The 27351-nt window shown below is 38.5% G+C and overlaps 1 protein-coding gene across 3 annotated transcripts in view; it reads right to left on the reverse strand.

Moving 5' to 3' along the window:
* Kcnh8 (potassium voltage-gated channel subfamily H member 8) overlaps window positions 1-27351 on the reverse strand; it is a 367560-nt gene that overhangs the window by 168392 nt on the left and 171817 nt on the right. For all 3 annotated transcript variants that reach the window (XM_085832922.1, XM_085832923.1, XM_021149362.3), the window contains 2 exons: window positions 9202-9329; window positions 3197-3437 (listed from right to left, as the gene is read on the reverse strand). In XM_085832922.1, coding sequence (XP_085689048.1) covers window positions 3197-3437; window positions 9202-9329 — 369 coding nt within the window. The remainder of the gene's footprint in view (window positions 1-3196; window positions 3438-9201; window positions 9330-27351) is intronic.

The raw sequence follows: 27351 nt of genomic DNA on the forward strand, positions 1-27351 counted from the left end.
GGTGAGAGGTTTAGTCAGCATGAGACTGTCTTATGAAACAATCCTCTTGACTTTGTTCTTTTCTGAATAACAATGAGTGGGGAAAGGTTAGAAAGAAGGTCCCATTTCGAGATCTTCCTTTCATGAAACAAGAACTTACAGTGAGTTTGTGTACCTTGAACTAATGTAGTTTACACAATAAGAACAAGAGGGAAGCTAGAAGTTTTAAGTTGCCTTGACTAACTCCGTAGTAGTCAGATACGACTGTTCTGGAGAAGCCACCTGGAGAAGACATTTTTCAGGCATGCCAAAAGAGCATACTAAGTGGTCTGAAGATGATGAGTCCCGACGTAAAGCAAATCCAGCCAGATGTTTGTGAGTCAAATGTAAACAGATTTCTGTAAGGATGTACAGTGCTGACCAGTGCTATGGATCCCCTAAAGAATCCTATCATCTCCCATTTTTAATTTTCTCTAAGAAACGTCTCTGCATGCAACATTTATCATTCACCATTTGAAAAGCACATATATTGTCTAACACTGGAGCTACTGCAAATACCAAAACATTTAAAAAGACAATCCTCCTTCAGACACAGTGAAACCCGCCCTTCCCAAACCCATTGCAATGGACCCAGATGGACAGAAGGCACATTACTGCTGTGGAGTTTAGAAGCCTCCCGGGTGAATCTGCAGTTCCACAGAAACCAAAAGTAAAAAGAAATGGTAACTTTTAAATAAGCATTATCCATCATACGCCACAAACTAATAAAAGTTAAGAGATACAAATTGTCAGGAGGATTGTGAAGAAGCAGAACTCTAGGTAGAACGTATTTCCATTCATAGTATTATTTTCTATTATCTTTGTTTGGCTTCGGACATAATGTTTCAATGTGTAACCCTGCCTGGTCTTGAGTATTCTTGCATTTGCTTTTGGAGGGCTAGACTTACAGCTGAGTGGGTGATTACAGGTGGGTGCTGCTACTACGTGCTCTTACTTCATGCATTGTAACACATTTACAGCTGACCATTTTTTTTCCCATCAAGTTTGTAAAAGATTCACACAATAAAAGTTGGGTAAACATTATCAGGAGAAACTGTACTATAAACCGTTCTTCAAATGCATTAGAAGTGTACCTGTCCTTAAACCCATTTCAAAGAACAGGGTGGCAACAATAAAAAAATTTGAAAGCAAATTCCTATTGTCTGTGAAATTCAGTCAGTCAGTGAGTGATTCCAGGCAGGGTCTCATACTGCTGCCAGACTCATGTCTCCAGCTGTAAAGCAATCATGGGATAAACCCAACTAGGTAAAAAAATAGCAGGAGCTAAGTTAGTTGGGGTGGGCACTGGCTCAACTTACTTTCTAAGCAAAAACAACAAAAACAAACAAAAAAACAAAAAACAAAAACAAAAACAGTAAGAGTGAATCCAGCAGATCAGAAGGCAGCATCAGAAGAAGAAACTAGACTCCATCAGTCTCCCCCAGGAATGCATATCCCAAACAAATAATTCCTCAGCATATGAGTCCTCATGGGTAAACAGGTCGTACTCTGCCTGGGAGGGCATGGTGCCAAAATGGATTCCTTACCCATGAGCTTTCATATCTCAATTACCAGGAAAACATGGTGAAGAACATTCAAGAACCAGCTTTACATCAGTAAAGGAAGTGTAAGTATCGAAGTAAGGAAGCTGATGGCATGTGTATTCAACCTGGTGCTTGATGAGACCTTGCAAAGTTATTACCTGGAAGGAACTCAGGTTCAGACATGAAGTGAAGACCCGAGTCCTTCAGAATGTTAACCTGGATATTGAGAATAGTTTTAGGATGATGACATCCTCATTGTTTGTCATGGCTTCATAAGAGGAACCAACAGGAGATGAAACCAAATGGACCCACAGGAGATGAAATCAATGGTCCCACTCAGTTTGTCTATCACTTCATTTTAAATGCAAACTGTCATGATGAGATCTGTTGTTCCATCATGATCAAACAGATCACATTATGCTTTTAATTTGCTCACAATGAATGTATTTAATTAAAAAAAATGAAGTTGATTTTGTAGCTTTACCGAGTTACCCAACTAGATATTGTTGCCATCTAGTGGTCTAACACACTATAGCGACCACTTTGGGGATGAAAGCTGGGGTCCTAACAGGCAGGGCTCATAGGTTTAGAGATAACAGACCTGTAGGATTCATGGGGAGAGCAGACACAGACATCTAGAGCAGACATACATTCAGTCAGAGACCTCACTCTTACATCAGTCATGAACCGACTCTAACACACATTTACAGAACTGCTCTGACCCCAAAGTGTTAAGAATTTCATTGAGCAAACAAGCTACCAGAATTGAAAAAGGGTTTTGGTCTACTTCACTTCTTCTTCTACTACTTGTTTTCTAAAAAGGTCAATTCTTCCTTGATTCAGTCACTTGCTTAAGGTATTTCTGTAATATTCTTTTGTGTTGCTCTTTATCATCACAGTCAGGTAAAGTCTCAGTACTTGTAGCCAATGGTGACTAATTAAACAGTGCGGAGTTATTCTGAACTTATAGAAAACCAAAACTAGATAGACAAACAAGGAACATGCTTCATTCTTAAAGAAATGAAGATTTACACAGACAGGAAAAATAGAAGAAAAGCGGTCTACACAATCAAGCTGGTGTCTGCTGACTGAAATCCGCAGGGTTCTAGAGATAAATACTGGGAGCAAACATCCCTTGGAGTCTCCTTAGCTAAAATCAGATACTGGCTCTCTTTATTATAGGTAACAAAGCCCTAAGCTTTCTTTGCTTCTGTAGGCAGGTCACTTGCAAAGCCCATTCTAAACACCCTTAAAGAACATCCAAGACCACTCTCGGCATTCCATTCTACTGATGGGCTTTTGCTAAACTCATCTTTGGCTTTGCGTAGTTAATATCTCTAAGGATGTCAGAGTTCAAACACAACAGACATCAAGTCTTCCGTTGATACATTTTTTTTTCAACACAATGAATGAGGAAAAAATGGGACATTGGTTTAGATGATTCAGTGCAGGAACAGTAGGAAAACCGGAAGAAGCAAATTTCAGAAACTCAAGCATGTGAGGCTCCAGCATTTGCATTAGAGACTGAAACCCGTTCTTGCAAATAGACCTCTGTTCAAATTTTCCACAGAAAATCAGGAGCATGCTCACTTCCCACATGCAAATCTCTGAGATGAGAAACTATGGGATCTTACCTATAATAAAAAGTATCTCCACTGCAATGTCACTGACCGTGGTGCTCCGCGTGGTGGACAGGTCCTCATTGCCAATGAAACACACATTGTAAGGGACTGTCACGGCAACATAGAACGTTGCCAGCAAAATGAGCCAGTCCCAGCCAGCTTTGAAAGTGCTGAAATGCAGCAGGATGAACTTGGACTTTTTTGCATCAGAAACCTTATACTCTGGAAACGCTGGTTTATCTACAAACACGTTCTGTGGATAAAGACACAAAGAAGAGAACGGAGAAAGAGGTATGCAGTTAGAAATGGAGACTGAACAACTCTAAATGAACACTTGAGTAGCTTGGGCTACTCACACGTTCAACATCAAATACCTTACAAGTGACCTTTAGTAAAATGTAACATGAGTCTACTGTCCTCTGCTACCCAACTGTGCTGTGGTCAACCACAGGGTTCTTTGAGATGCTAGTCCTACAAGATTCCAAGCGAAGTGAAAATCTTGTCACCTAGGGAAGATACAGGCTACTGTAATATCATAACCTGTCTGTGATACTTCCGTACAGGAACTTACTGAATTTTAGTCAAGTACAAGTATACCACAGATAATCATGTATAGTATATAATATTGATAATAGAAATAAACAACTGTTACTGGTTTATATGTTTATAATTTGCACATCTTGCTATTATTTCAGAGAATGTTCGCACATATTTAAAAATCTTACTGTTAGCCTTTAGTATTCTATAAGCTACAGGCTCATAAATCCTCTGGTGAACTCATTGCTGCATGGTACAGTGAGCGAGTGACTAGCAAACATATTAGTTTGTACACATAAACACAGATCATCAAGAAGGTCAAAAGAGTATCTTTTTTGTTGGATCTCTTGAAAATGGAGTTACAGGCATATATGAGATGAGATCCATGACATGGGTAATGAAGACAGAGTTCAGCTCCTCTGTAGGAGGAGTATGTGCTCTGAGTCATATTAACCTCTGAGCTGTCTCCAGCCTAGACCTGCGCTATTTATTAGCACCATCTCTATAGGGTTCCCTCAACAAAATTCTTCCCTAATAGCACACTTCTTAGAATGTCTCCTGCTTGTTAGTGCACTAAAACTAAACGGTGATCTTTGTTTTGTGGACAGTATTGGGCAAATTTTGTGTTTGTGTGTGTGTGTGTGTGTGTGTGAATGATTTAGAGTTTGGTCATTAGAAAATAAAAATACTATTATCTCAAATGTTATCAAAAAGCATCCAGTTGCAAGTGTAATCTATACATAGGATAATAACAAGGGCATGCTTGAATGCTCATTAGTATAGCACAGTCTGCACATGGGTAGCTTTCAGATAAGAGTTGTTACCCAAAGAGCTCTGACCAGGGATTCTGCTGATGGTAGCAAAGATAGCCTCCCTCCCCTCAGAAAGTATAGAGATGACCAACATTCTCCTGAAAACAACCACTTCCTTGCCTGTCAAAATGCACTGGGTGATCCATGCATTTGTGCACTGTGGGTATTGATTTGGAACCCAAATCTCATTATTTTGGTTAATATGCATATATTCTGAAACAGAGCAGCCATTAAGACGGAGAGCAGCAGTTACTTAGGGGGTATTATTCAAGTCATGGAGGAGAAGGACAACATTCACCACACAGCCGATTAAACAGGGACTAGCTAGAGTTTTTGATGGCTGATGAAGCACTTTGCCTTGAAAGCAATCCAAATAGATGAACAATTCCCTTGCTGCTCTGAGACAAAAGGAGGCTCAACAATAATGAGTGTGGAAATTCTACAAACCTGTGACCAAGTACTTATAGACTTTGCTTTGTTTCAACTAATGAAAAACTCAAGAAAGGTAATGAGAACTTAGGTTTGAAATCTAACTTGAACAGGAGAAAGTTCTATATACACAGTGCTCATAGGTCACAGTGTTGTCTTCTTGTTTCAGTCACTGAGAGGAAGACAGAGACATATAGTGTGTTCAGGAAAGCCAGGGCAGCTGTGGATTCCTGGGAAGGTAGGGGTACCCAATGTGAGTCTACTTAGTTCACAAGCATGTCAGACCCATGCTCCACAGTGGGTCACTGCTTCACCTCTAGATGGTTGATTAGTACCACTGCAACATTTCTTTAAACTACTTACTTGGTAGTTGAGGGACAAGTTCCAAAGTAGGACTTTGCCATAAAACTGAGGTAATGAATTACTTCCTATGTCTATGGGGTATGTGCTGGAGAAGGGAGTTAAAAGTCATTCATGAACAGAGATAGTTCAAGTCCACACATACTCATCTCTTCAAGGTTGATAAGGTACAATGAAGTTATCATGGCACATAAATTCTTCTTCTAAAGGTTTATTTATTTTGTTTTATGTGTATGAATGACTTTATCTGCAAGCACACCTGTGCACTACATGCATACCTGATGCTTGCAGAGGCCACAAGGAGGTACCAAATACCCTGGAAGAGGAGTTAGAGGCATCTGTGTGGGTGCTGAGAATCACCCAGGTCCTTTTCAAGACTAGACAATGCTCTTAATTCACGTTCTACCTTTCTAGCCCTGCCCATGATAGATTGAATTATAACTTTTATCCCTAAACATTTACAATAGGAAACTATTGAGATTTATCAGAAGCACTTTATGTTTCGGTCCAAATACATACTGCCTTTATTATTTTGTTAGAGTCTCAGAATGTACCTATTGGGCACTCATGAGAAGGTGTTTGCTTTGTTTCACACTGATTCCGTTAAACTCTGTGATGCTGGACAGAAACTGAGCAACATGTAAACAACTTTAAATGTAAACTGTGTGGTATCATTTTCATAGACTATTTCAAGTGTCTACCTTAAAGTTATTGTTAAGTTAATTGTTGTTCTGGCATGGTATTAAAAAAATATACATAGAATGCAATACACGGCATGTTTGAGTTAACTTTGAAGGGTCAATAATTCAATCCTGCACACATCATTACACAGTTTGTAATTACACAAAAAGACTTTACTTATACCAGAGTCTTTAACAAAATTCTCTTGAATCAAGCAAATTCTTGCAAACGCAAAAATGTGTGTGTGCATAAAACTGCAATAGATAGAAACTGTGGAGAAATGTCACATTATTTATAACATTTAAATATATGGAGCTTGTCCATAGAATAAGACAATGTTTAAAAAATAGTAATAGATCTCGAAAAGCTGTTACTTATTAATTTTGAGGGTCATGCTTTAGGACATATAATGTTTTAGTCTATTAATTTGTATCTGATGAATTATCCAAATGCACTTGTTAACTCCAAAACATAATTAAGATATTTTTCCTAAAATTTTTTGCAATATTTTCTTGAAACTCATCTCTGAATGCACAGGGTGGTAGGAAAATGTCCTTTTACTGGGCATACCTGACACAGAGCTTGTCTATGACAGTGGTACTAATGAGGAAGGCCTCTTGCTGGTGATATTTAGGTATGGTTAACAATCCTTGCTCAGACTCCTGAAGGGCTCTCTCCTATGAACTGTGTAAGGAACCCTGGAGTTGGGTCAAGACAGCATAAGACCAAGTTCTCAACATAAAGATGTATTTGTCCTAGAGGGACATAAGGCAGAAATGAGAGACAAAGGCAGGGGATAGAGGAAGAGGCAGAAGGGGAAGGAAACAAGAGAGGAGAAAAGGGGAAAGGGAGAGGGAAAAGGGACATTCACTATTGGGGACAAAGGAGAGAAGAAAGAGAGAAGAAAGGCATGGCCCATAGGCAAAAGGCAGTTTATAAAGGGAAAATCCCATGTTAGCATGAGGTGTCTAATTGTAATTGGGAATGTTAATTCGGTGAGCCAAAGGGGGTTTTTGATCGCTAAACTTCAATACTTAGATAGCTGGACTTTGGTAGTCAGCCTCCAGAAGAGGAAGTGGCCATATAAGACAGCTGACCTTGGGGGGTTAGCTTTAAGAATGTAATCTAACAGCTTTTAGCAAGGCAGAGGGAATGGGAGAGAAGGGTGAGGTCTGCCAGAGTCATGTTTGCCATGATCAGCCTGGCTAGAGTCCCTTCAACATTGATTTCTGCTGGACAGACTTCTCATTTCATAGAGTAAGTAATCAAGATTAAAAATAAATAAATAAATAAAGTCTTTTTCTAGCAACTTCCAGGCGAACTTAGAGCCTAACGTAAAAGTATTTCATGCCACCTTCAAACTTGGACACAAACCTAAAGTGTTCTGTTGCCTGTGATTGCAGGATCATCTCTCAGAAAGTTAAGGTCTGAGCACCGTAGCTGATTCTTCCACTTTAGAGTTTTAATAAGTTGGGGTTGTCCTCATTGTTAATGATGGAGCCAATAGAAACACCCTTGGTACTGGTGCTCTGTGATGATTGAATAATACAATGTAAGGAAGGAAATTTTAAATAGCTACTGTGATAAAGTGTTAGTGGTTCTTTTTGTATGCATCAGTTTTTGCAGCTCAAATTCCCCTAAGAGCATTTTGGCTGTAAGTGCAGGGCCTTTTCTGTCCTTCCCCCTCTCTTCCTGCTGTCTGATCATTAGCTGCTCTCTATCCAGATGGGCACAGTGACTGAGGCCAGTGCGGACCACACCTGGCTTCCAAAGTTAGGATCCCTGTGGCATCATGTCTCTGAGCTGACTTAGCATTCTTAGCACTACACTCCCCTCTGAGGTTTATACTTCTAAAATGAACAACAGCAATTAAGTGAGTCGCTCAGGAGTGGGAGTTATGGGTTTTTTTAAAAGAGATTTTTAAGTAACACTTTATAGTTTGTTACTCTAGAGGGGAAAACAGCAAGGCTCAACATCTGCAGTTTAAGCTCAACGAGACATGCTTATTCTCACCTAAATGCTTCTCACCTGAAGCAAGAAGATGCTGTGGACTTTCTGCATAACCAAATCTTTGCATATAGATAACACACGCACGCACGCACGCACACACGTCCTAACTTACATAAAACTGTCAGTAAGTTAGGACAAAAACTCAAACAACCACTCACCACAGGAGAGTATTTGACCCTCCACAGGAAAAAAATGTCAGAGCAACCAAGGCTTGATGAATAATCTCAGGAGCATGAGTGGACTAAAACACCAACTGTCACTTCCAGAAGCCACGACATAGTCAAACCCCATTCTCACCATGCTCACGTAGCTCCCCACACCCTGGATTCATACACCTTTCTTTGTTCACTATAAGCACAGAAATTGATCTTTGCACACTTGAAGGAAGGCTTGTTTCATCAAGACATTGGGTCCAAGAAAAGGTCACCGTAGTGCTGAGTCTGTAAAAGTGGGCTGGGAAGAACTCTGTGTCCTCAGTTCCTAAGACATCTGGACCAGTTCTAAACTTCCACAGGAGTTCTGCTTGCTGGATGTGACTGTTTCTGTTTCCACTGGCAAGTTAGACTTACAGTTCAGTCTTCCATCCATAGTCATCCTTACTAAGCAGTCATAGAAAGTAGCCCTTACTAAAAGTCACTAAAAGTGAAACTTTTTATATAACCTAATCAGGGTAGCTTGTGATTTCCAATGTAATGTTCCACTGCCTGAAAGTTCCAACTGTTCTGTATAGAACATGACATTTTAAATGTAATGATGACTTTTATTGGCTCATGATTCTCCTCAGTAATGCTACTAAAGGGAATGAGAACAAGTGTAACATTGACACTGAAATTAAATTTAAAAAGTTGACCTAACTGACAATAACTGTGAACAGGACCTATGACACTGCCCTGTTTCTGAAAACATAAAGTCTGTCTGCTGTGGCACTCCGCAGCACCACAGTGCACTCACCACATCAACACTGTAATATTTGTGCTATGCGAGCACTACGATTGCACACTTTTTACAGAAATGCCTCGTACTGCTGAAGTTTCCAAGTCTGATATTTACAGGCAGATGCAAGCCAAAGTGGGCAAAAGAAAGCTAAGAAATTCAATAAAGGAGTAACTGGAACCATTTTTTAAATGGATCAAGCATTGCTCTCTAGGGGGTACTAGTGTCCACAATATACACACACACACCACCTACATTATTTATTTTCAATTTGTTCTTTTCTCTTCTTTGAAGGTGTCCTGAGATGTGATAAAGGACGGCTCGGCTCCGTCTCCGGGCTGAGTCAAAGTGGCTCCCTGCTCTTGATCTTCCTTTGGCTCTGTCTGGAGGGAAATAAGACTCATAAGACATGAAATAATGCAACATTTCAACTCAAGGATGCTAAGTTCTCACAGGTCATGCAGAAGGACGTTCAACATTTCACGTATTTTCAAACACTTAAAATTATCTACTGCCTTCTGATGGCATTTAATTTACTTTTAGATCAACATAACTTACTTGTCTTTCATCATTATAGTACCTGTATTGTTACTTAAACATCAAAGTAAAATATGCTTGAGAATAGAAGGATGGTGAGAGGTCCAACAGGCACAGAACTCTGATTCCACTCTGATCTTTCACACTCTTACTGCTAACTTTACTTAACACTTAGAAAAGCTTTTTTCTCCTAGATAATGCAAATGTAAAAGTCACATTCATAATTATTTTTGTATCAATTGAGAGTTTATGCAGTAAAATTATTTACACATTTTTCTAGTCAGCATTAACTGTCAACTTGACACAACTTTGTGCATTCTACTCTTTATTGTGTGTTTAAAAAATTAAATCCTTGAGAAGTCATACAACTTATTTTGATCCCATTCATCCCCAACTAATCCTCTTAACTCCTATAATTTGTCCACATGTCCCTAAGCCCTAATTTTGTATTTTTGTTTATTTGTTTTATTTAATAAACTAGTGACTTCAACTTGTGGAGTCTGTTATATTAAGTATTTCATCTCAATTTGCAGTTTCTACTCCATCTTTTATCATTCAGATTCTAGATAAAATACACACAACTTTTATATTTATAATAAGCCTTAACCACATTAGAGCTGGGCAGATATCTACCCTCTAAGCAATTAAAATCTGTTTTTCCATCAATAGCCCCAAGTTATAACTTCCCATGTTCCATCTGGGCAGTTTTTAAAGTCAATTGGCCAGCCCACATGACCATTATTTCAAGATTCCTACTCATGTCATCTTGTCCTCTCTCCATCTTCTCTCCATTCTCTGGCACCAATTGGAACCAAAAATTCTACCTATCTCTCTTTTGCCCAGCTATAGGCTGATGGGATCTTTATGTAACCAATAATTTTAAATTAAGGAACAAGGTTGTATTGAACATGCGAATTCTCTCATCACTGGGGACAACGAGGCTTTAGAGGCCAGTATTTAGCATTACGATGCACAGCAAAAGATCAAACCTCAATAATTGTTCATACACTCCTGGATGTGGGACCATCCACTGGAGTGTGGCCAACCTATCAGAAGCCATAAAGAAAACGGACTCTCCCTTCTCCAGAGCTAACAACACCCATAGTTCCTCAACTAGGGATGAAGGCTCATGAAACTGCTTCGTGTCCTATGCAAGAGTGTCGACTGGCTTGATTTGTGCAGGTTTCATGCAGGCAACCACAGGTGCTGTGAGAGTGTGAGTGCAATCGTCCTGTCATACCCAGAAGATACTGTTTTACTATTGGTCCTCCCTCACCTCCATCTCTTACAATCTTTCAGCCTATCCTCCTTAACTTCTGTCCCCTCCTGCTTGATGGCCCTTTAATCTTGGGAGTAGTGATGATAATGGTTTGTGGCAAAACACTACCTACATGATTATTATGCAATTTGAGAAATTGTGAGTTTCTGCATTAAACACTGCACAGTGCACAAAGAAATTTCTCTGTTGAGGAGTGAGAGATGCATGAATCTATAGTTAGATAAGAGCTTTGAGGACAATTTAAAAATGTGTTCTAAATGGGGCAAAAGAATAGTACTAGGTTCACCCCTGGGGACAGAGAACTTCCCAACCATGTGTCCATGAATAGATTTTCAATTGTAGGTGTGCGTTTCATTCTCAGAAGCAAGTTTAAATCCAATAAGAAAGTAGTTGATTCCTCTATGCCATTCATAGCTCTCTTGCATCCATGGGTAGATCTTGCCACCCTGGTTGTTATTGTAGTTGAGAGGGTTCTCAGATGGGTGTGAGTATTGATGACTTTTTCTCTGTAGAAGCCTGCAGAGCATTACCATATAGCCTAGCATGCCAGGCAGCAGGGAGGAAGCTGCATGGAGAGTATCAACTTGGCTTCTTCAGTTTCTACATGTTCAAACAAATAGCCACTTCTTGTCATATTTATGGCTGGAATTTTACAATTTGATTTTATTTTTTATGTAGTTAAAATTCAAAATTCTTATACTATCAAACTTATCAATTTACTTGTTCTTGGGGCGTAGACATTATGTTTTGAAAAGCCAAAATCTTTTCACAAAAAATTATTTTTAAAAACTTATGTACTGCTCTTGCTCCCTCTCTTGCCTCTTACATTTACCTCTCGGCCCCCTGTCTCCCCCTCCATTTCCCCTCTCTCCACATTGCCATGGCTGCCCTCTGCTTCTCTACGCTTCTCTCTTTCTCTGCCTTTCTATAATAAATGCCTTAATACCGAAAACAAAACAAAAAAACAACAAAAACAAAAACAAAACAAAACAAAACCCTATGTACCTTTCTTTTGATGTTTGTCTTTTTGTTCCAGAACTTGAATTTTTAAAAATAAAATATACTGCATGACTATAGATTCAAATAACTACCAGAAGACTAAAACCCATAAAAGGAAAACATGGAATTGCTTATTGTAATTGTCAACTTCAGATCAGTTCTTCATGTGTTAACATGCATCTTACATGTCCCACTTAATATTGTTAGTAAGAGTAACTTAAGTGTAATTCAGTGTACAAACAACCTGAGCTTCGGGACAGTGTCCACAGCAAGACCAGCAGTCATCTTATGAAATGTTGGTTGGTTGCAAAACACCAAGCATACTTATAATGTTATTAAGAAATCGATCAGAGTACACACTTATGAGAGTCAGCTAGCCAGTTCCTTTCTTATGAAGAAATCTAATTAATAGCTGAGATTTTCCAAATCAAACATCACTAATTTCATCATCTTAAGAAAGGCCCTCAAAGGAGAATGTCAAAGAAACATGTTTATATCTTAGTCTTGGCTCTAAGTGGAAGCAAAATATGTCCCAAAATATGTAATGAAGTCTGTCATTACAACTAAAGCTTTCACCCAAGCCTGGCTGTGAAAACCGCACCATTTACAGGACCTAAAATCTCCCTCTGGGTTTGGATCCTGACCAAAGAAACAAGCAAAATTCAAAATTAAAATAGTTTACAATGCAGCTTATTCTTCTTTAATAATATATGTATAAGATATTTTTCAGAGATATTCATAACATGTAGACTCATATGATATGCACATATATGTATACTTGTGCAAAGAACTGCAAGGAAGTCAAACCTCCATAAATAAGTCTTATGAAATGCAATCCAGGCATGTCATAGTCCCAACTGACTGGATTTACGTGAATTACACATAAAATGAAAGAAATAATACCTCTATAGTACTACAGAAATATCTCATGGACACAGATTTTAGAATATAAGCAACAGAACATCACAGACATCATGGCAAGACATTTTTTTGTATTTACAGGAATTCAAAACTAAAGTATAGTGTTTAATAAAATGTAAGTGATGTAAACTGGCATGCTACCGCAATGACAGTAAAGTGTCAAAATGGCTAGGGAATGTCATCTCTTGCTCGACTATTACAACAGTTATTAAGTGGTACTTGTCAAATTGCACACAGTGAATGTGGGGCTGTATATTGCTTTGAAAAAATAGTCTATGCTACAAATATTTTGCATTTTAATTTCGAAGTCTTTTGCAACAAAGCCCATCAGGAATCGAATAACCATTCAACCACCCATTGTTTGAATACAAACAGTGACAGTCTTGGGCAGAAAAATCTTAGTGTGTCTCTGAGGACACAGAGGAAGTCAGGAAATACTCAGGAAGTCAGGAGGAAGGTAAATGCCTGTAGATCACCTGGGGCCTTTGCAGCATTGTTGCAATCTGCTTCCTGGCACTCAACAGTTCTTGACTTTCAGGTCAAGCAACCCTTTCACCGAGGTCACCTAAATCTTTAAACCATGCTTTAAGTATTAGTAAGGCATAGCTTTAGTTGACCTACAGACACACATAGTGCACAGACAATAGTTTGCACATCTGTGTTTTTCCATAAAAGGCCCTTTTGAGCCCAGGATGTCTTCTCTCGGGGAAGATGAGAGAGGAAGCAGATGGAAAGACTCTTCCAGTGTGGGAAGCCAGAGAGTGCACACTTCACTTTCACTTCGATCCTCCTAGCCATTGAACAGTGGTCCTCTACCTCCCTAACACTACAACCTGTTAGTAGAGTTCCTCATGTTGCTGTGACACACACCCCCATAAAATTATTTTGGTTACTACTCCATAATTGCAATGTTGTTACTGTTATAAATTATAATATAAATCTATGTACTTTCAGATGGTATTAGGTGGTGATCCCTGTGAAAATGTCTATTGACTCCCAAAGCAGTCACACCCCACAAGTTGAGAATCATTGCTCTAGATGAGGTGACTATTAAGATATAGTGAAAATTGTGAAGACATTCACCCAAGTGAGGAAGAAGAAGAAAGACTGTACTATTCACATTTCTTACCATCCATTTTTCCAGACATTTTAAAGGACTATGGTACGAAACTTTAAGATAACACATAATTAATTCTTGTCTGGTTATTTTTCAGTAGTGGGAGTGAGAGGGTTGGGAGTCAGGTCTCATGTCACTTAGGCTGAGCTCCAAATTCTAATGTCCCTGTTTCCAGCTTGTGATCACTGAGGTTACCGTTGTGTCGCATCACACCAATCTCAGGAACAAATGATTCTATTAATAGCTTTCTGAGAGCAACTCTGAAAACAACTGACATACAGATTTAGGTAAGTAATATACAAAAAAAAAAAAAAAAAAGAATGTGCCAACATTTTTATGTATGCAGAAAAGACCTTAAATAAAAAATTAGCAAATTATAAAAATTAATTTAAAATTATACCATACTCATTCAGGTTTATGACAAGAATGGTTCCACCTTAGGGAATCTTTATATATCAGCATGCATATTTAAATACAGTGGCCACCTAATCATTTCACTAAATATGGTTATGGAACTCCATAAATATTACTTTTTAAAAAGCCCTGACAAATTGGGAACAAAACACCCATGGAAGGAGTTACAGAGACAAAGTTTGGAGTTGAGACAAAAGGATGGACCATCTAGAGACTGCCATACCCAGGGATCCATCCCATAATCAGCCTCCAAAAGCTGACACCATTGCATACACCAGCAAGATTTTGCTGAAAGGACCCTGATATAGCTCTCTCTTGTGAGGCTATGCTGGGGCCTGGCAAACACAGAAGTGGATGCTCACAGTCAGCTACTGGATGGAACACAGGGCCCCCAAAGGAGGAGCTAGAGAAAGTACCCAAGAAGCTAAAGGGGTCTGCAACCCTATAGGTGGAGCAACAATATGAACAAACCAGTACCCCTGGAGCTCGTGTCTCTAGCTGCATATGTATCAAAAGATAGCCTAATCGGCCATCATTGGGAAGAGAGGCCCCTTGGTCTTGCAAACTTTATATGCCTCAGTATGGAGGAACACCAGGGCCAAGAAGTGGAAGGGGAGGAGGGGAGTGGGGGGGGGAGGGCCTGGGGGACTTTTGGGATAGCATTTGAAATGTAAATGAAGAAAATACCTAATTAAAAAATAAATTAACACACACACACACAAAGCCCTGACAATAAAAAATCACAGCGATTATCTCTGATCCAATAAAAAAATCTACTACTTGTGAAAAACACAAATATATATATATATATATATATATATATATATATATATATATATATATATGACAGTTGTTTATAATTTACTAAGAACAAAAAGAAAAATATAAATGAAAATATAAAAGTGATTATGGAAAATAACAAAAGCAAAAAAATTCAAGGTAAAGAATGCTGGGTGCCCGCCATATGTACCTCTATGCATTTCCTTCTATATTTTTCTGAATTTATTCAATATGGACTGCATTATGGTATGATAGGTGTGGATGTTTGTTCCTAGAATATTAAAATAAAATATTTTGACCAAAGCTATAAATATCAATGGTGTGAAACAGGAAATGAATTCTCTAATGTTATTGCCCTGGCAGAACTACACATTTTGATGATTTCTGCTTCTTTTTCTTGAACTTTTCTTCTTCTTTGTGTTTTTGAATCTCTGACCTCATGTAAAATAATCAACATGGGAATAATCAGAGGTAACAGCTATAGAGGCAGTTTATGATGAAAAAAAGTCACACCCAGGAACCTGACAAGAAGCATAAGACTGAATTCAATATAAACTTTATAGTTTCATTTCTTCATGGTTGAAATGCTGAATGAGCATCCATTTAGTAATCCTGCTTTTGTGAAGGGGATGAAAGGACTGGGACTGGAGGGACAGCTCAGTGGTTATAGAAAGAAGACTCGGTGTTAAAGAGGGTTTACTGCTCTTCCACAAGACCTGTGTACAGTTCCCAGTACCCAGAGAGACATACACAACCTCTTGTAACTCCAGCTCTTAGGCAGGCGACATCCTCTTTGGCTTTTAAATGCATTGCACACGTGGTGTATGACAACAGAGACATACGTGCTACACATAAATAAGAAATAAATAATTTTTTAGCCATAAACAGAAATCCAGTGACAGCTGGCAAAGCCATGGTACCTGCCAAGCCTTTCTGCCCAGATGAGCCAACGGACAGAGAAATCGGAGGGCACAGTAGGTATTCTGCTTGCCCACAGTCCTCAATCCTTGGCTCTCAGTCTAAGCTGAGCTCAGTAGAAGACCACCTCCTTGAAAAGGGTCACATTTCTCTTCCAGAACATCCTGCATTCAATGTCCATTGAACATGGGGGTGTTACAGGTATGTCATGGAAGATTCTGTACTGCACCAAAAAAAAAAAAAAAATCAAATAAAAGATGTCTTAGGCTACCCAGTGGTGAATGAATGTAGAACCTGTCAATAATCTTGTATTGCATTGCAGTCTAACCTGGTCCTCCATCCAGGCTTCCATGAGCTCCCCACATAAATCCCTGGAGTTGCCACCCTCAAGTTATTTAACAGAGTGGTGATATGTACCACAGCATTCCATCTTAACCCATGCTCTCTGTGCAGATACACAGATAACTCATGTTCTGGTGGGCCTGTGGGGTGTGCTAGTTACTATCTGGAGTATGTATGGCATAGAGAATGCTAGAAAAACATGCTATCACAGAGATGACCACGAGGAAAAAATAAGGAATGCTGGAAGGACTTGACAATGGGACTTTTTAAACTGAAGTGGATAAGGAAAGGCCAATTGTTGTCTTCTATACTTTAAAAGTTATAATTTTGTACTATTTCTGCTATCTGAAATACATCATTAAGTAATAATTCCTGGGGAGTTAGGTATGAATTTTATGATTCTTTGTACATGAAATTTTTAACAGTATGGAGAACTGTTGTTCTGATAATGTCACAAAAGCCTATATGTGAGAACTTTAAAACAATCATAAGTCATACTGCCTCTGGCGAACTTTTTCCAACCACCATGTGCCTGCGACTCTAAACAGAGACAGGATGGTAATGGTTACTACTGGATTTTGATAATGCGGGCAAACTTCAAAGTGTGATGTGTGCTACAGATTACCAACTGGGAGGCCGCATCTCTCTCTCTGACAGACACTACCGAATATGGTAAAACTTTGAAAACTGAATATGAAGAAAGTAAATGCAATTGGGAAATAAGCAAGAGACCTGATCCCTGTACACAGGCTTGGAGGTGTGAATCTGGCAAGCACAGGAAGACATCAACTCACATCTGCTGCAGGAGGTGGAGGAGAACAGACTACATCGTCATTACTCAAGGTGGGAAGCCTGCATCTTTGCTGCATTTCCACTGTAATGGAAAGTCTCGGGAATGTTTTGGCCATTTTTATTTGTATTGAATTTTGCCGCTGCCATGTATGAATACAATTGCTAATGTATTCACCCGTTCCCCCCTCTTAGCCCCTTCCCACTCTACCCCTACACATCCTCTTCTTCTTCCCATATAGTCACCCCCTATCCTGTCATGTTTTATTTGGGGGTACAGGTCCTGTGCAAGAAGCTATATCTGCTGTCCATGATTATATTGTCATATCCATCAGACAAAAGTTTTGTTGCAACCATCCCCATTTGTTATCTTTTACAAATAAACCTTAAGCATCATTTCAATACAAACCAGTAATTATGTCACTGGAAACTTATTCTAGAGAAATAAAGGCATGTATGTGTTCTACCTTCCAAAAACTTGAAATAACTGTAATATTCTTCACTTAGGAATGGTTCAACAAATTGGTACAGTCACATCAAAGTGCACAAAAAGAGGCAAACTCTTAAGTCAGGTAATTCTATAGATGGGGCTTTAGTATACAAAGTCCCTAAAAGCAATCACAAAAGGTTATATTTTCTAAAGCTTCTGTAAGGAAGGAGGGGACAGCCTGATGGAAGTTGGGCTTGTCTTTCAAAGGGTAGCAAGGGGGGGGGGGGGATAGACACAAACAGGGGCTGTTGGTTCAGCCTGTTGTAAAGAGTTTGTTTCTGTTTGCATGATCCTTGGTTCCATCACCAACACATACACCCGCACTCACACAAACATGCATACACAAAGTCAACCTAATTAAATAAAAAAGGTTTAAAAAGCAATTACCAATTAAGAAAAAAGTCAATGTTCTGAAATGTCCAAAAACTTGGAGTTTCTTGTTTGTTTGTTTATGTGGTGTTGCTGCACATGTCTCTAACCCTAGCATGCAGACTGTTGAGGCAGGAGGAGGAGAAGCTTGAGGCCAGCCTGGGCTACATTGAGACTCTTCCTCAAAATAACCTTTGTACTTGAGTTGGGTTTTGTTCTAATATTAGTGGCATCCAGCTATGCTAGCTCACCCTTATCTTTAGTGCCAGCATGCAGAAGAAGCAAGAGATTTGCTTTAAGCTTTAGGTCAGCCTGGGCAATCGTAAGGCTCTGTATCTGAAAAAAAAAAAAAAAAAAAAAAGAAAAAAGAAAGAAAGAAAGAAGAGGAGTAGGAGGAGGAGGAGGAGGGAGGAGGACTTTGTGCTGTTGCAGCTCCTAGAGCTGCACACATGACTGACCTGCTGTCTAGTTCTTGGCAATACACAGAGTCAATTACATAACTGGCAGCCACTGGGGGATTGGGGGCAAAGCGGGTAGAGGCCTGACTGTGCTGTCCTTAAGCCTTCCTGGGAGCACAAACTTACACTTCCCAATGAGTCTTTTCTTCTAGACTGTGTCCAGTGTTAGTTTATCTTATGAGGGCTGTTTTGTGAGTTCCCTTTAATTGCTCTCAACCTTGAGGAACCCAAGCAGTACAAAAGCCTGGGGCTGGTTTTTCATGTGCAGTGCTGCTGGCTCTGCCTGCAAGTTTGTGGTAGCTTGGAAGGGGTCTTTCCCAAAGCACCTGACTCTCTCAGCTCTTATAAAAAATAAATCATAATGAGTTGCTCCAAGTTTAGAAATCAACAACACTATCTTTTGCCATAAAACATCAGAAAGATTTTCATTTATGTATGCACATGGTAAATGTGTGCATTTGTATCTACAACCCATGTGCCTGGTGCAACACACAGACACACCTAGTTTATTATTATTTTTCTAATATCTAAAACAGAGACTGACTATTCAAAGGTGTGTCAACATTTTTCCCTGGTGAATGAACCACGAATGAAGAGGAAACCTTCCCTGTGCAGCTAGCTGTGTGTGACATCTGTCTTTTAAAATTTTTTTTTAAAAATCAATCTGATAGGAGCTTCTTTTGACAAATATACCAGCACCTTTTCTATTTCTCTAGAGAGTCTTCAAGAAGCCATGCATGTGGGTTAATTATATATCCTGGACACATGTTCTATATAGCCTCCATAATTATTTTTGATTTACTTATTTATATTTTGCTGAATATTTTAGTATATATGAAGAAACAGTAAACAAATTAAAACTTTTTATTTGGGTTAATGCTGATTTTAAATACATGATAGATACATTGGGCTTATTCTCTCCTGGGGTTCCACATGGTCCCACTGGAAAGGAGGCAGCTACTCCTTATCTAATTTATTCATAAGTAAGCAACAACACTCAACATTTAATATGTTCATGAGGTTTTGTTTTGTTTCTTTGTCATTAAAAACTTAGAAAAATAAAAATCATTGTCAAAATCAACTTTAATCTGAGATATTGTGTTTTCCAAAAATTAGAATTGCAGTGTTTAAAGTACATAATGGGATATATGAGACTCATGGAATAATATCTTCCATTAATAGGATTGTGTGTTATATGCTTTTCTGACACCAGAATAAGGTCCTTTTGACTTTCTCTCCAACAAAATACAGTTTCAAAGTAAAGCGTGTGGCTTCTAAATTTCTTTCTTTCTTTCTTTTTTATCCACAGCTATTTTATCTTTGAGGGACTTTATGACGTGGCCACCCCTTTCTCTAACACTGATTTCAAATTTTTACTCCACATCTGGGACACCTGTGAGTCCTTGGACCTTACATCCCCTTCATACTGATGAGAGAGGAGCTGCTTCTGTCATGGCCTCTGCATCAATTGCTTCAGTCAGTAGAAGTTCATTGACTCTACACACATATATCCAGATCAATTTATCCACTATAAGCAAACAAAAACTATGATCAAGAATTTAACTTTTGAGGCAAAGTTATAAAACATAATCTAAATATAGACTCAACAGCCTACAATATTTTTATATTAGTCTTCTGTGAGGTAGATATTTCTCTATTTCTGTGTATTATAGAGCCTGGTTTGGTCTACCTTATCTCTACTAAACTGATCATCTTAGAATATTTCAAATATCAACTGAAAAATCAGAAGAAGGTGAGAAGAAACAGAATTGTGGGATGTGGTTTGTCAGCCTCACATAAAATGGGGGCTGAACTGATAATGTTTGAAACTGTTTGCTAAAAAATAGCTTAGCTCAGGGATAGAGATGGGGACTCCCATCTCTATAAAGGAGAAAGACTCCATAATCAGGCTTTTCATCCATGCAGAGGATTTATTGAGTGCAATTGTTTTCTGAGAAGAATTTGCCTGACCAAAGGAAGTTAGGAAGGAGTTGTTATGCAAGAACTAGGTAAAATATGGAATGGTGGCTTTAGAATTCAGAGACGAGACCTCAGCTTTCTGGTGAATAGAAGGCATATTGCTGAGTTAGATGAACTCAGGAGAAAGCTGGGGCACATTTATAAGGAAAAGCCCTTTTCCTTGAGAATGGGAAGCAAAAGGTTTTTCATAGTTTTAGAGTACAGCATCCAAGCAGGAAATAACTGAAATAAGATGAGCTAATACTCTGAATCATAATTTCATTTTAAAGAATTAGCCATTATGATAAATTCTTGGCATGAAGAAAAATTTAGTTTAAATAGCCACACAAAGCAATGAATTTCTTTTATACAACCTAAAAATGCCTAATTGTAAAGTGGCACTGAAGGGCTCTTACTGTACATGTGTGTTTTTCAATTTTTAAATGATGCTGATCACAGAACAAGGAAATGGGTGCCATGATGTCATTGTTATCTGATAGTATTCACTTGGATTAAGAATTTATATAATATAGTCCAGATTGACCTCAGAGGGACAATCCTTGTCCCACCGACTCCTCTTTTAGGATTAGAGGGTACACTAGCATATATTATCACATAATACAGAAAACCTTAACATTTAAAGACAGTAAAGTTGGATATTCTTAATACATGAATAGAACCACCAGCTCGTTGGAGATGTCTTTTAAATAACTGCTTCCCAGCCTTGCAATTAAAATGTGTGATATTCAAAATAAAAACGTCATATCCATAAGTTAAGAGAGGAGAAGAGGTAACAAAAACACTGTTTTTTAAAAATTTATATTAATTATTGGTACTATTGCTACAGTTGAGAAACTGTGTGACAATGAAGTTGAATTCAGGTGTGAATTCACAGTCTTCCTAGTTTACCCTAAAGATTTCTAAGGTTATAGGGATGACCAAATAGTATCAGCCTTCCAAGGTTTGTATTTTTTTAATATTTTTTTTATTACGTATTTTCCTCAATTACATTTCCAATGCTATCCCAAAAGTCCCCCATACCCCCCCCCCTAATTCCCTACCCACCCATTCCGATTTTTTGGCCCTGGCGTTCCCCTGTACTGGGGCATATAAAGTTTGCATGTCCAATGGGCCTCTCTTTCTAGTGATGGCCGACTAGGCCATCTTTTGATACATATGCAGCTAGAGTCAAGAGCTACGGGGTACTGGTTAGTTCATAATGTTGTTGCACCTACAGGGTTGCAGATCTCTTTAGCTCCTTGGATACTGTGTTTAAGTGGATAAATGTGTTTCGTCATAATGCTAGCTAAATCAGAATTCAGGAAATATTATAGAAATGCTGAAATTTTGATGAAAAATTCTGTGTTCATACAAGCAAAGTTCAAGAAAAATACATGCATACATACATACATTATTAGAGTGAGGCTAAGATAATTCTCATTTATTAATGACACATTGGTGGTTGTATGTACATATGTGACCAGACAACTGATAAAACTTGTGGCTTTCACAAGCTTCTCCCTGCTGCAGTGGCTTACCCTGACCTGCTGCTCTGGGAAGGCCCATTTCCAGCATTTACTGCACTGCTTCAGTTAGGGTGAACACTGACAGTTAGGTAGAGAGAAGTCAGTTAAGCTGAGTCATGTGACAGAAAGACCTCTCAAAGCACCAAGTCCCACTACCAGAGCCAGCCACACAGCTCTGCATGCCAAAGAGTAAAGTCTTTCTGCCTTATGCACCTCTCCAGCAAGTGTCATCTCCGAAGTGGACTCCTAAGGTTTCATTTTACTGTTACTAAACCATGGCTACTTCAAAAAGAAACTCACGTGAGAATTCTTAATCCTCCAGTCAGAAATTCAGACAGTTAAAAGTCCAGACCTCTTAATACTTTCATGACGAACATTTTACTTCCTAGCTGTCAGTTTTTTTTTAAAGTTTTCTATAGACCTCTGCTTCAACATATACTTAAGTTACATTAATAAACTTATTCCAATTTTAGTTTTCAAATATACTTTACTATACCTACAGGTGTTTGTACCCTTAAATTTGAAACTATATTCATTTAAATTTTCTCTCATTTAATAAATATTGATTAGTAAATAAACATTTAATTCTGTTTTTTTTTTTTTTGCCATGTACATTGTCCTTGTCTATTTAACTGGCCTTATCTACTTCCTTTATAGGTATTCTTTAGTTTGACTTTTTAATTAATATAGAATACACAGGCTTCCTTACCTCCAAATCTTCTCTGCTACCCCTTTGTCCCCTTCTCAGTGTGTCTCCTTCTGCCCACAATTTCCTTTTCCACCTTTATATGGTGCGTGCTCTATTACCATCCTCACACATTACTTAAAGCCTCCTGTCTCCTCCTCATGGACCCCCATTCTAGTTTGTAAACAGCGACACATATGTAAATATACACATAGGAACTACAGTGGCCTGGGGAGAGGGCTCAATGGATAAAGTACTTGTTGCACAAGACAAGGCCATGAATTCTGTCTTCAGAACATATGTAGAAACATAAAAACCTTCATGAGGCGACATGTACCCATAATCCCACAAGACAGGCAGATTCTAGGACCTCTCATACAGCTGGTGAGCTCTTTATTCAGTAAGAGACAGAGACAGTGTCTCAAAAGTAAGAGATGAGACACAGAGGAAGCATATAATATCAATTTGTGGCTGTCACACACATGTATAGACATACAGAGACCTGCATACACAGGAATAGATACACACAGTAAATATTTTTTTTAATTTTAATAGAAAGCTATACTCCACACATTAGAGGGAATAAGGCATTTGTTTCTCTGAGGCTGGTTGTCCAACTTAACACATTGTTTTCCTTTCTTTTTTTCCAGTTTTCTTTTATTGAAAATAGTTCGTTTTCATATATTCTAATTATGGTTTTCCCACCACCAACTCCTCCATGATTTCCCAACCTCTTCTTCCATCTGAATACACATCTTTTCTGTCTTTCCTTAGAAAGCAAACAAGCATCTAAATAATAAAATAAAAACTAAAAGGCATACAAACAGACTAGGAACATAAGAGCCAGAGAAGAACAATAAACAAAAATAAACACAGATACACACAAGAATACCACAAAACACTCACACAAAACAGGAGGACATTATATACCCAAAGGACCTATAAGGATAGAAAGAAAAACCCAAAGCCCTGACAAAACATAATGGGACAAAGAACCTCCAAAGATTCCATTGAGCTCATGTTGTATTAGACAGAGACTGCTGGGCATGGGATATGCCTTAAGAGTGGCTTGTATCCCCAGTGAGAGTCCATTGCAGACAGAAAGGTTTCTATTGGCAAGTGGTTATGAGCTGGGGAGCGTTTCTCTGTTAGAGATAGGAGCCTATGTCCACTGCTTTTCTCTGTGCTAGGATCACACAAGATTAAGATCCACAAAATCCCTGTGCTAATTGTGACAGCCTCTGTGAGTTCGTATGTGTGTTAGTATTATCTCCTTTATTTGCTTTGTTTACTTGCTGGGCTCCATTCCCTCTGTCTCTAGTAATCTTTCAGCTTACTCGTCCTCAGTGTTCCCTGGGTCAGAAGATGGAGGTGGGAGGAATTGGATGAAGACATTCCATTTAGGACTGATATTCCAAGTTCTCTCACTTTCTGCTTCTTTTCTGACTATGGCTCTCTGGATTTGTTTCCATCTACTGCAGGAGGAAACTCATCTGATGGTGGAAGAACAAGGATCTGATCTACGAGTGTCCTTAGGGGTTATGTTATTGTTCCATTCCTTTAGCAGAAAAGCAATATTTGGCTTTCTCCTAGGTTCCTGGGCTATCTAGTATCAGGTTAGTCACCTGAGCAGTATTAGGGATGGGTTCCTTCTCCTGTAGTAGGCCTTAAATGCAGTCAGATATTGTTCTGTTACTAGACTAGACATAGACAGGACATACCTCAGAAAAAGAGACTATTTATAGCAAGCCAACAGCCAACATCAATACAAATGAGGAGAAAAATCAAAGCATTTCCACTAAAATATGGGACCAGACAAAAGTCCATTGTCTCTACACCTATTCAATATATAATTAAAGTCTTAACTAGAACAAGATAGCCATTAACAGAGAGCAAGGGGGTGCAAATAGGAAGGGGAGAAGTCAAAATAACTTTATTGGCAGATGATGTGATTGTTTACCAAAATTTTGGTATATTTACATACCAAAAATTCTACCAGGAAACTCCTACACCTGGTAAACACTTTCAGCAAAGTAACTTAATAGAAAATTATTCCACGGACATCAGTAACCCTCCTATATACAAATGGCAAATGGACTTCAAGGGAAATAACAGTTCAAAAAAAATCTTGGAATAATGCTAAACAAGCAATTGAAAACCTTGTATGATAAAAATTTTAAGCATTGAAGAAGATAACAGAAGAATCCCATGTTCATGAATTGGTGAAATTAATATAGTAAAAATATTCATTTTGTTAAAAGCAGGTTCTAGATTCAATGCAATCTCCATCAAAATTCCAACATAACACTTCATGGACACATGGCTTTCTAGTTGTAAGCATCTGATTTCAAATTTCATTTTATCTTATATGGCTAAAAATATTCTAGCATTCAAATTCAAATTCTACATGTTCAAATACATTCATCTGTTAATGGACATCTAGGCTTATTTATTTATTTTTACAATGAAAGCAATATTTAACGCTATCTAGGGCAAACACATGAGAATTATGCCTACTAGAAACTAGATATGAATTTTATGTCAGAAGTTTAATTTACACAAGTAAAATTCATGTAAAAATGCACAGTATAGGTATTTTCAGAAGGAATAATCACACAAATGTTATCCCTTCCTGAATAACCTGAGGTACTAGGGGTGTGCTTGCAAATGAAGATTTCAGAGCCCCAGGACTTCACCACATTGCAGTAGACCTGGGTTTGTTATATCAGAAAATCCATTTAAACTTCTGTTAAAGTTCTTCCGGGTCACCATGTGTAGACCTATTAGTGTTGCCAAAATCACGTGGCCAAAAGCGTTGACAATAAAAAAAAATGCCCTACAATATTAGACAATAATATGCTTACATTTTTAAAAAGCCCTCCTGACATACACAAGAGTTGGCCTGCAGAGAATCAGTGGTTGCTCTGTATGTATTGGACAAGGCTGTCCTTCAGGGAGGCCAGCAGGATCTATCCCTTTAAATGTTCACTCTGCACTGGAAAATGTGACATTTCAAGAAAGAATAGGAAAAGCCTTCTGATGGAATTTTAGCACCGGCATGTGGCTCAATAAGCCCAGTCACACCACCAACATATAATTATTCTCTGTCTGTAGCTGCTGCACTATAGGTGAGCAAATTGGAAGAAGTGACAGCTTTTTTCTGGTAAAAATTTTCTAATAAATCCAGTCTACTTGTACTAGACAGAGCCAAAATAAAACATAAACCTCTACCATCAGTTGTTAATATTTAAAGAAAAATTCAGAAGCTATTTCCAGTTTTAAACTTAAATTAATATTCCCATTTTCATATTTGCAATAGACTAGGGTGGCTGACTCTAATCTCAGAATTTTTTTCTTATTGGATATTTTCTTCATTCACAGTTCAAATGCTATCCCGGAAGTCCCCTATACCCTCCCTCTGACCTCCTCCCGAACCCACCCACTCCTGCTTCCTGGCCTTGGCATTCCCCTGTACTGGGGCACATGATCGTCACAAGACCAAGGGCCTCTCCTCCCATTGATGGCCCACTAGAACATCCTCTGCTACATATGCAACTAGAGACACAGCTCTGGGGCAGGGGGTGAGGGGGTACTGGTTAGTTCATATTGTTGATCCTCTTATAGGATTGCAGACCCCTTTAGCTCCTTGGGTACTTTTTCTATTTCTTTCATTAGGGGCCCTGTGTTTCATCCAATAGATGACTGTGAGCATCCACTTGTGTATTTGCCAGGCACTGGCATAGCCTCACAAGAGATAGCTATATCAGGGTGCTATATATATTCCCATTTTCGTGTTTGCAATAGACTAGGGTGGCTGACACTAATCTCAGAATAATTTTGATGTTTCCCAAATTAAACTATCTTTAATTGGACTTAGGGTCACAATAGATGACTTTTAAGACACGACTTCACAGAAACTGATGAGAATTCATTAAGATTGTTGATTTGAAACTGAGTTTTACAATGCTGTCTTTGCTGGCCTCCAACTTAATACATAGCTCAAAACTGAGCTGGAATTCTCAGTTCTTTTTGTGCAGTCTCTTGAGTACTAGGAAGATGTTGTATGTTAACAGTCAGTGTTGTTACATCTTATTACATATGACCCAGTCTGACACAAGGATGGAGCTTATGGCACCAGGATACATCATCAGGTTTTGACTTTGTGAAGCCTATTCCTAGTTAAAAAGACATATGTGATTGTTGAAAAAGCTGAGGTTAAAAAGGCAAGAGAGCTCTGTTTCAGACTTCCAAGAGTATTTCTGCCATCCATTTCAAGTCCTGTACATTCTCCATAACTATGTCTTGTGTTATAAATATACCGAAAGAAAATGATGACTCACAGCTCCCTTATCACCAAGGAAGTAGTCTAACTTATTTGAAATATAAAATAAGGAAAGAAAGACAGGGAGAAAATGGAGTGAAAGAAAAGATTGTAAGTCTATCCGCCATTTTATACTCACATACATATCCATATATGTCTTTCTTCTAATTGATAGATCAAAGTGTCTTCTTTTCTCATTAATTTGGCCTGGTTCTATGCCTTTCTATGATTTATTAGAAAGTGATAGAAGGAATGTGTATAACTTTAGAAGTTATGTAGGTTCTATATTTGCCTAGTTGGGATCCAACCTCTGGGTAAGGCAGCAAGGCTCAACTGAATAAACAAGGGAGAAAGGAAGGAAGAAAGAAAGGAAAGTGAATATATTATGGTACGTATGAAAGTGGCAGATACTATATGATAGACACATCCATATACATAATGCATTGGTGGATAGATGCGCAATAGGTAGATGGTAGCTGATAGGTGGTAGATACATGAGAC

Source organism: Mus caroli, unplaced genomic scaffold (assembly GCF_978045245.1).
Source record: "Mus caroli unplaced genomic scaffold, Mus_caroli_1 scaffold_18, whole genome shotgun sequence".
NCBI classification, from domain to species: Eukaryota; Metazoa; Chordata; class Mammalia; order Rodentia; family Muridae; genus Mus; species Mus caroli.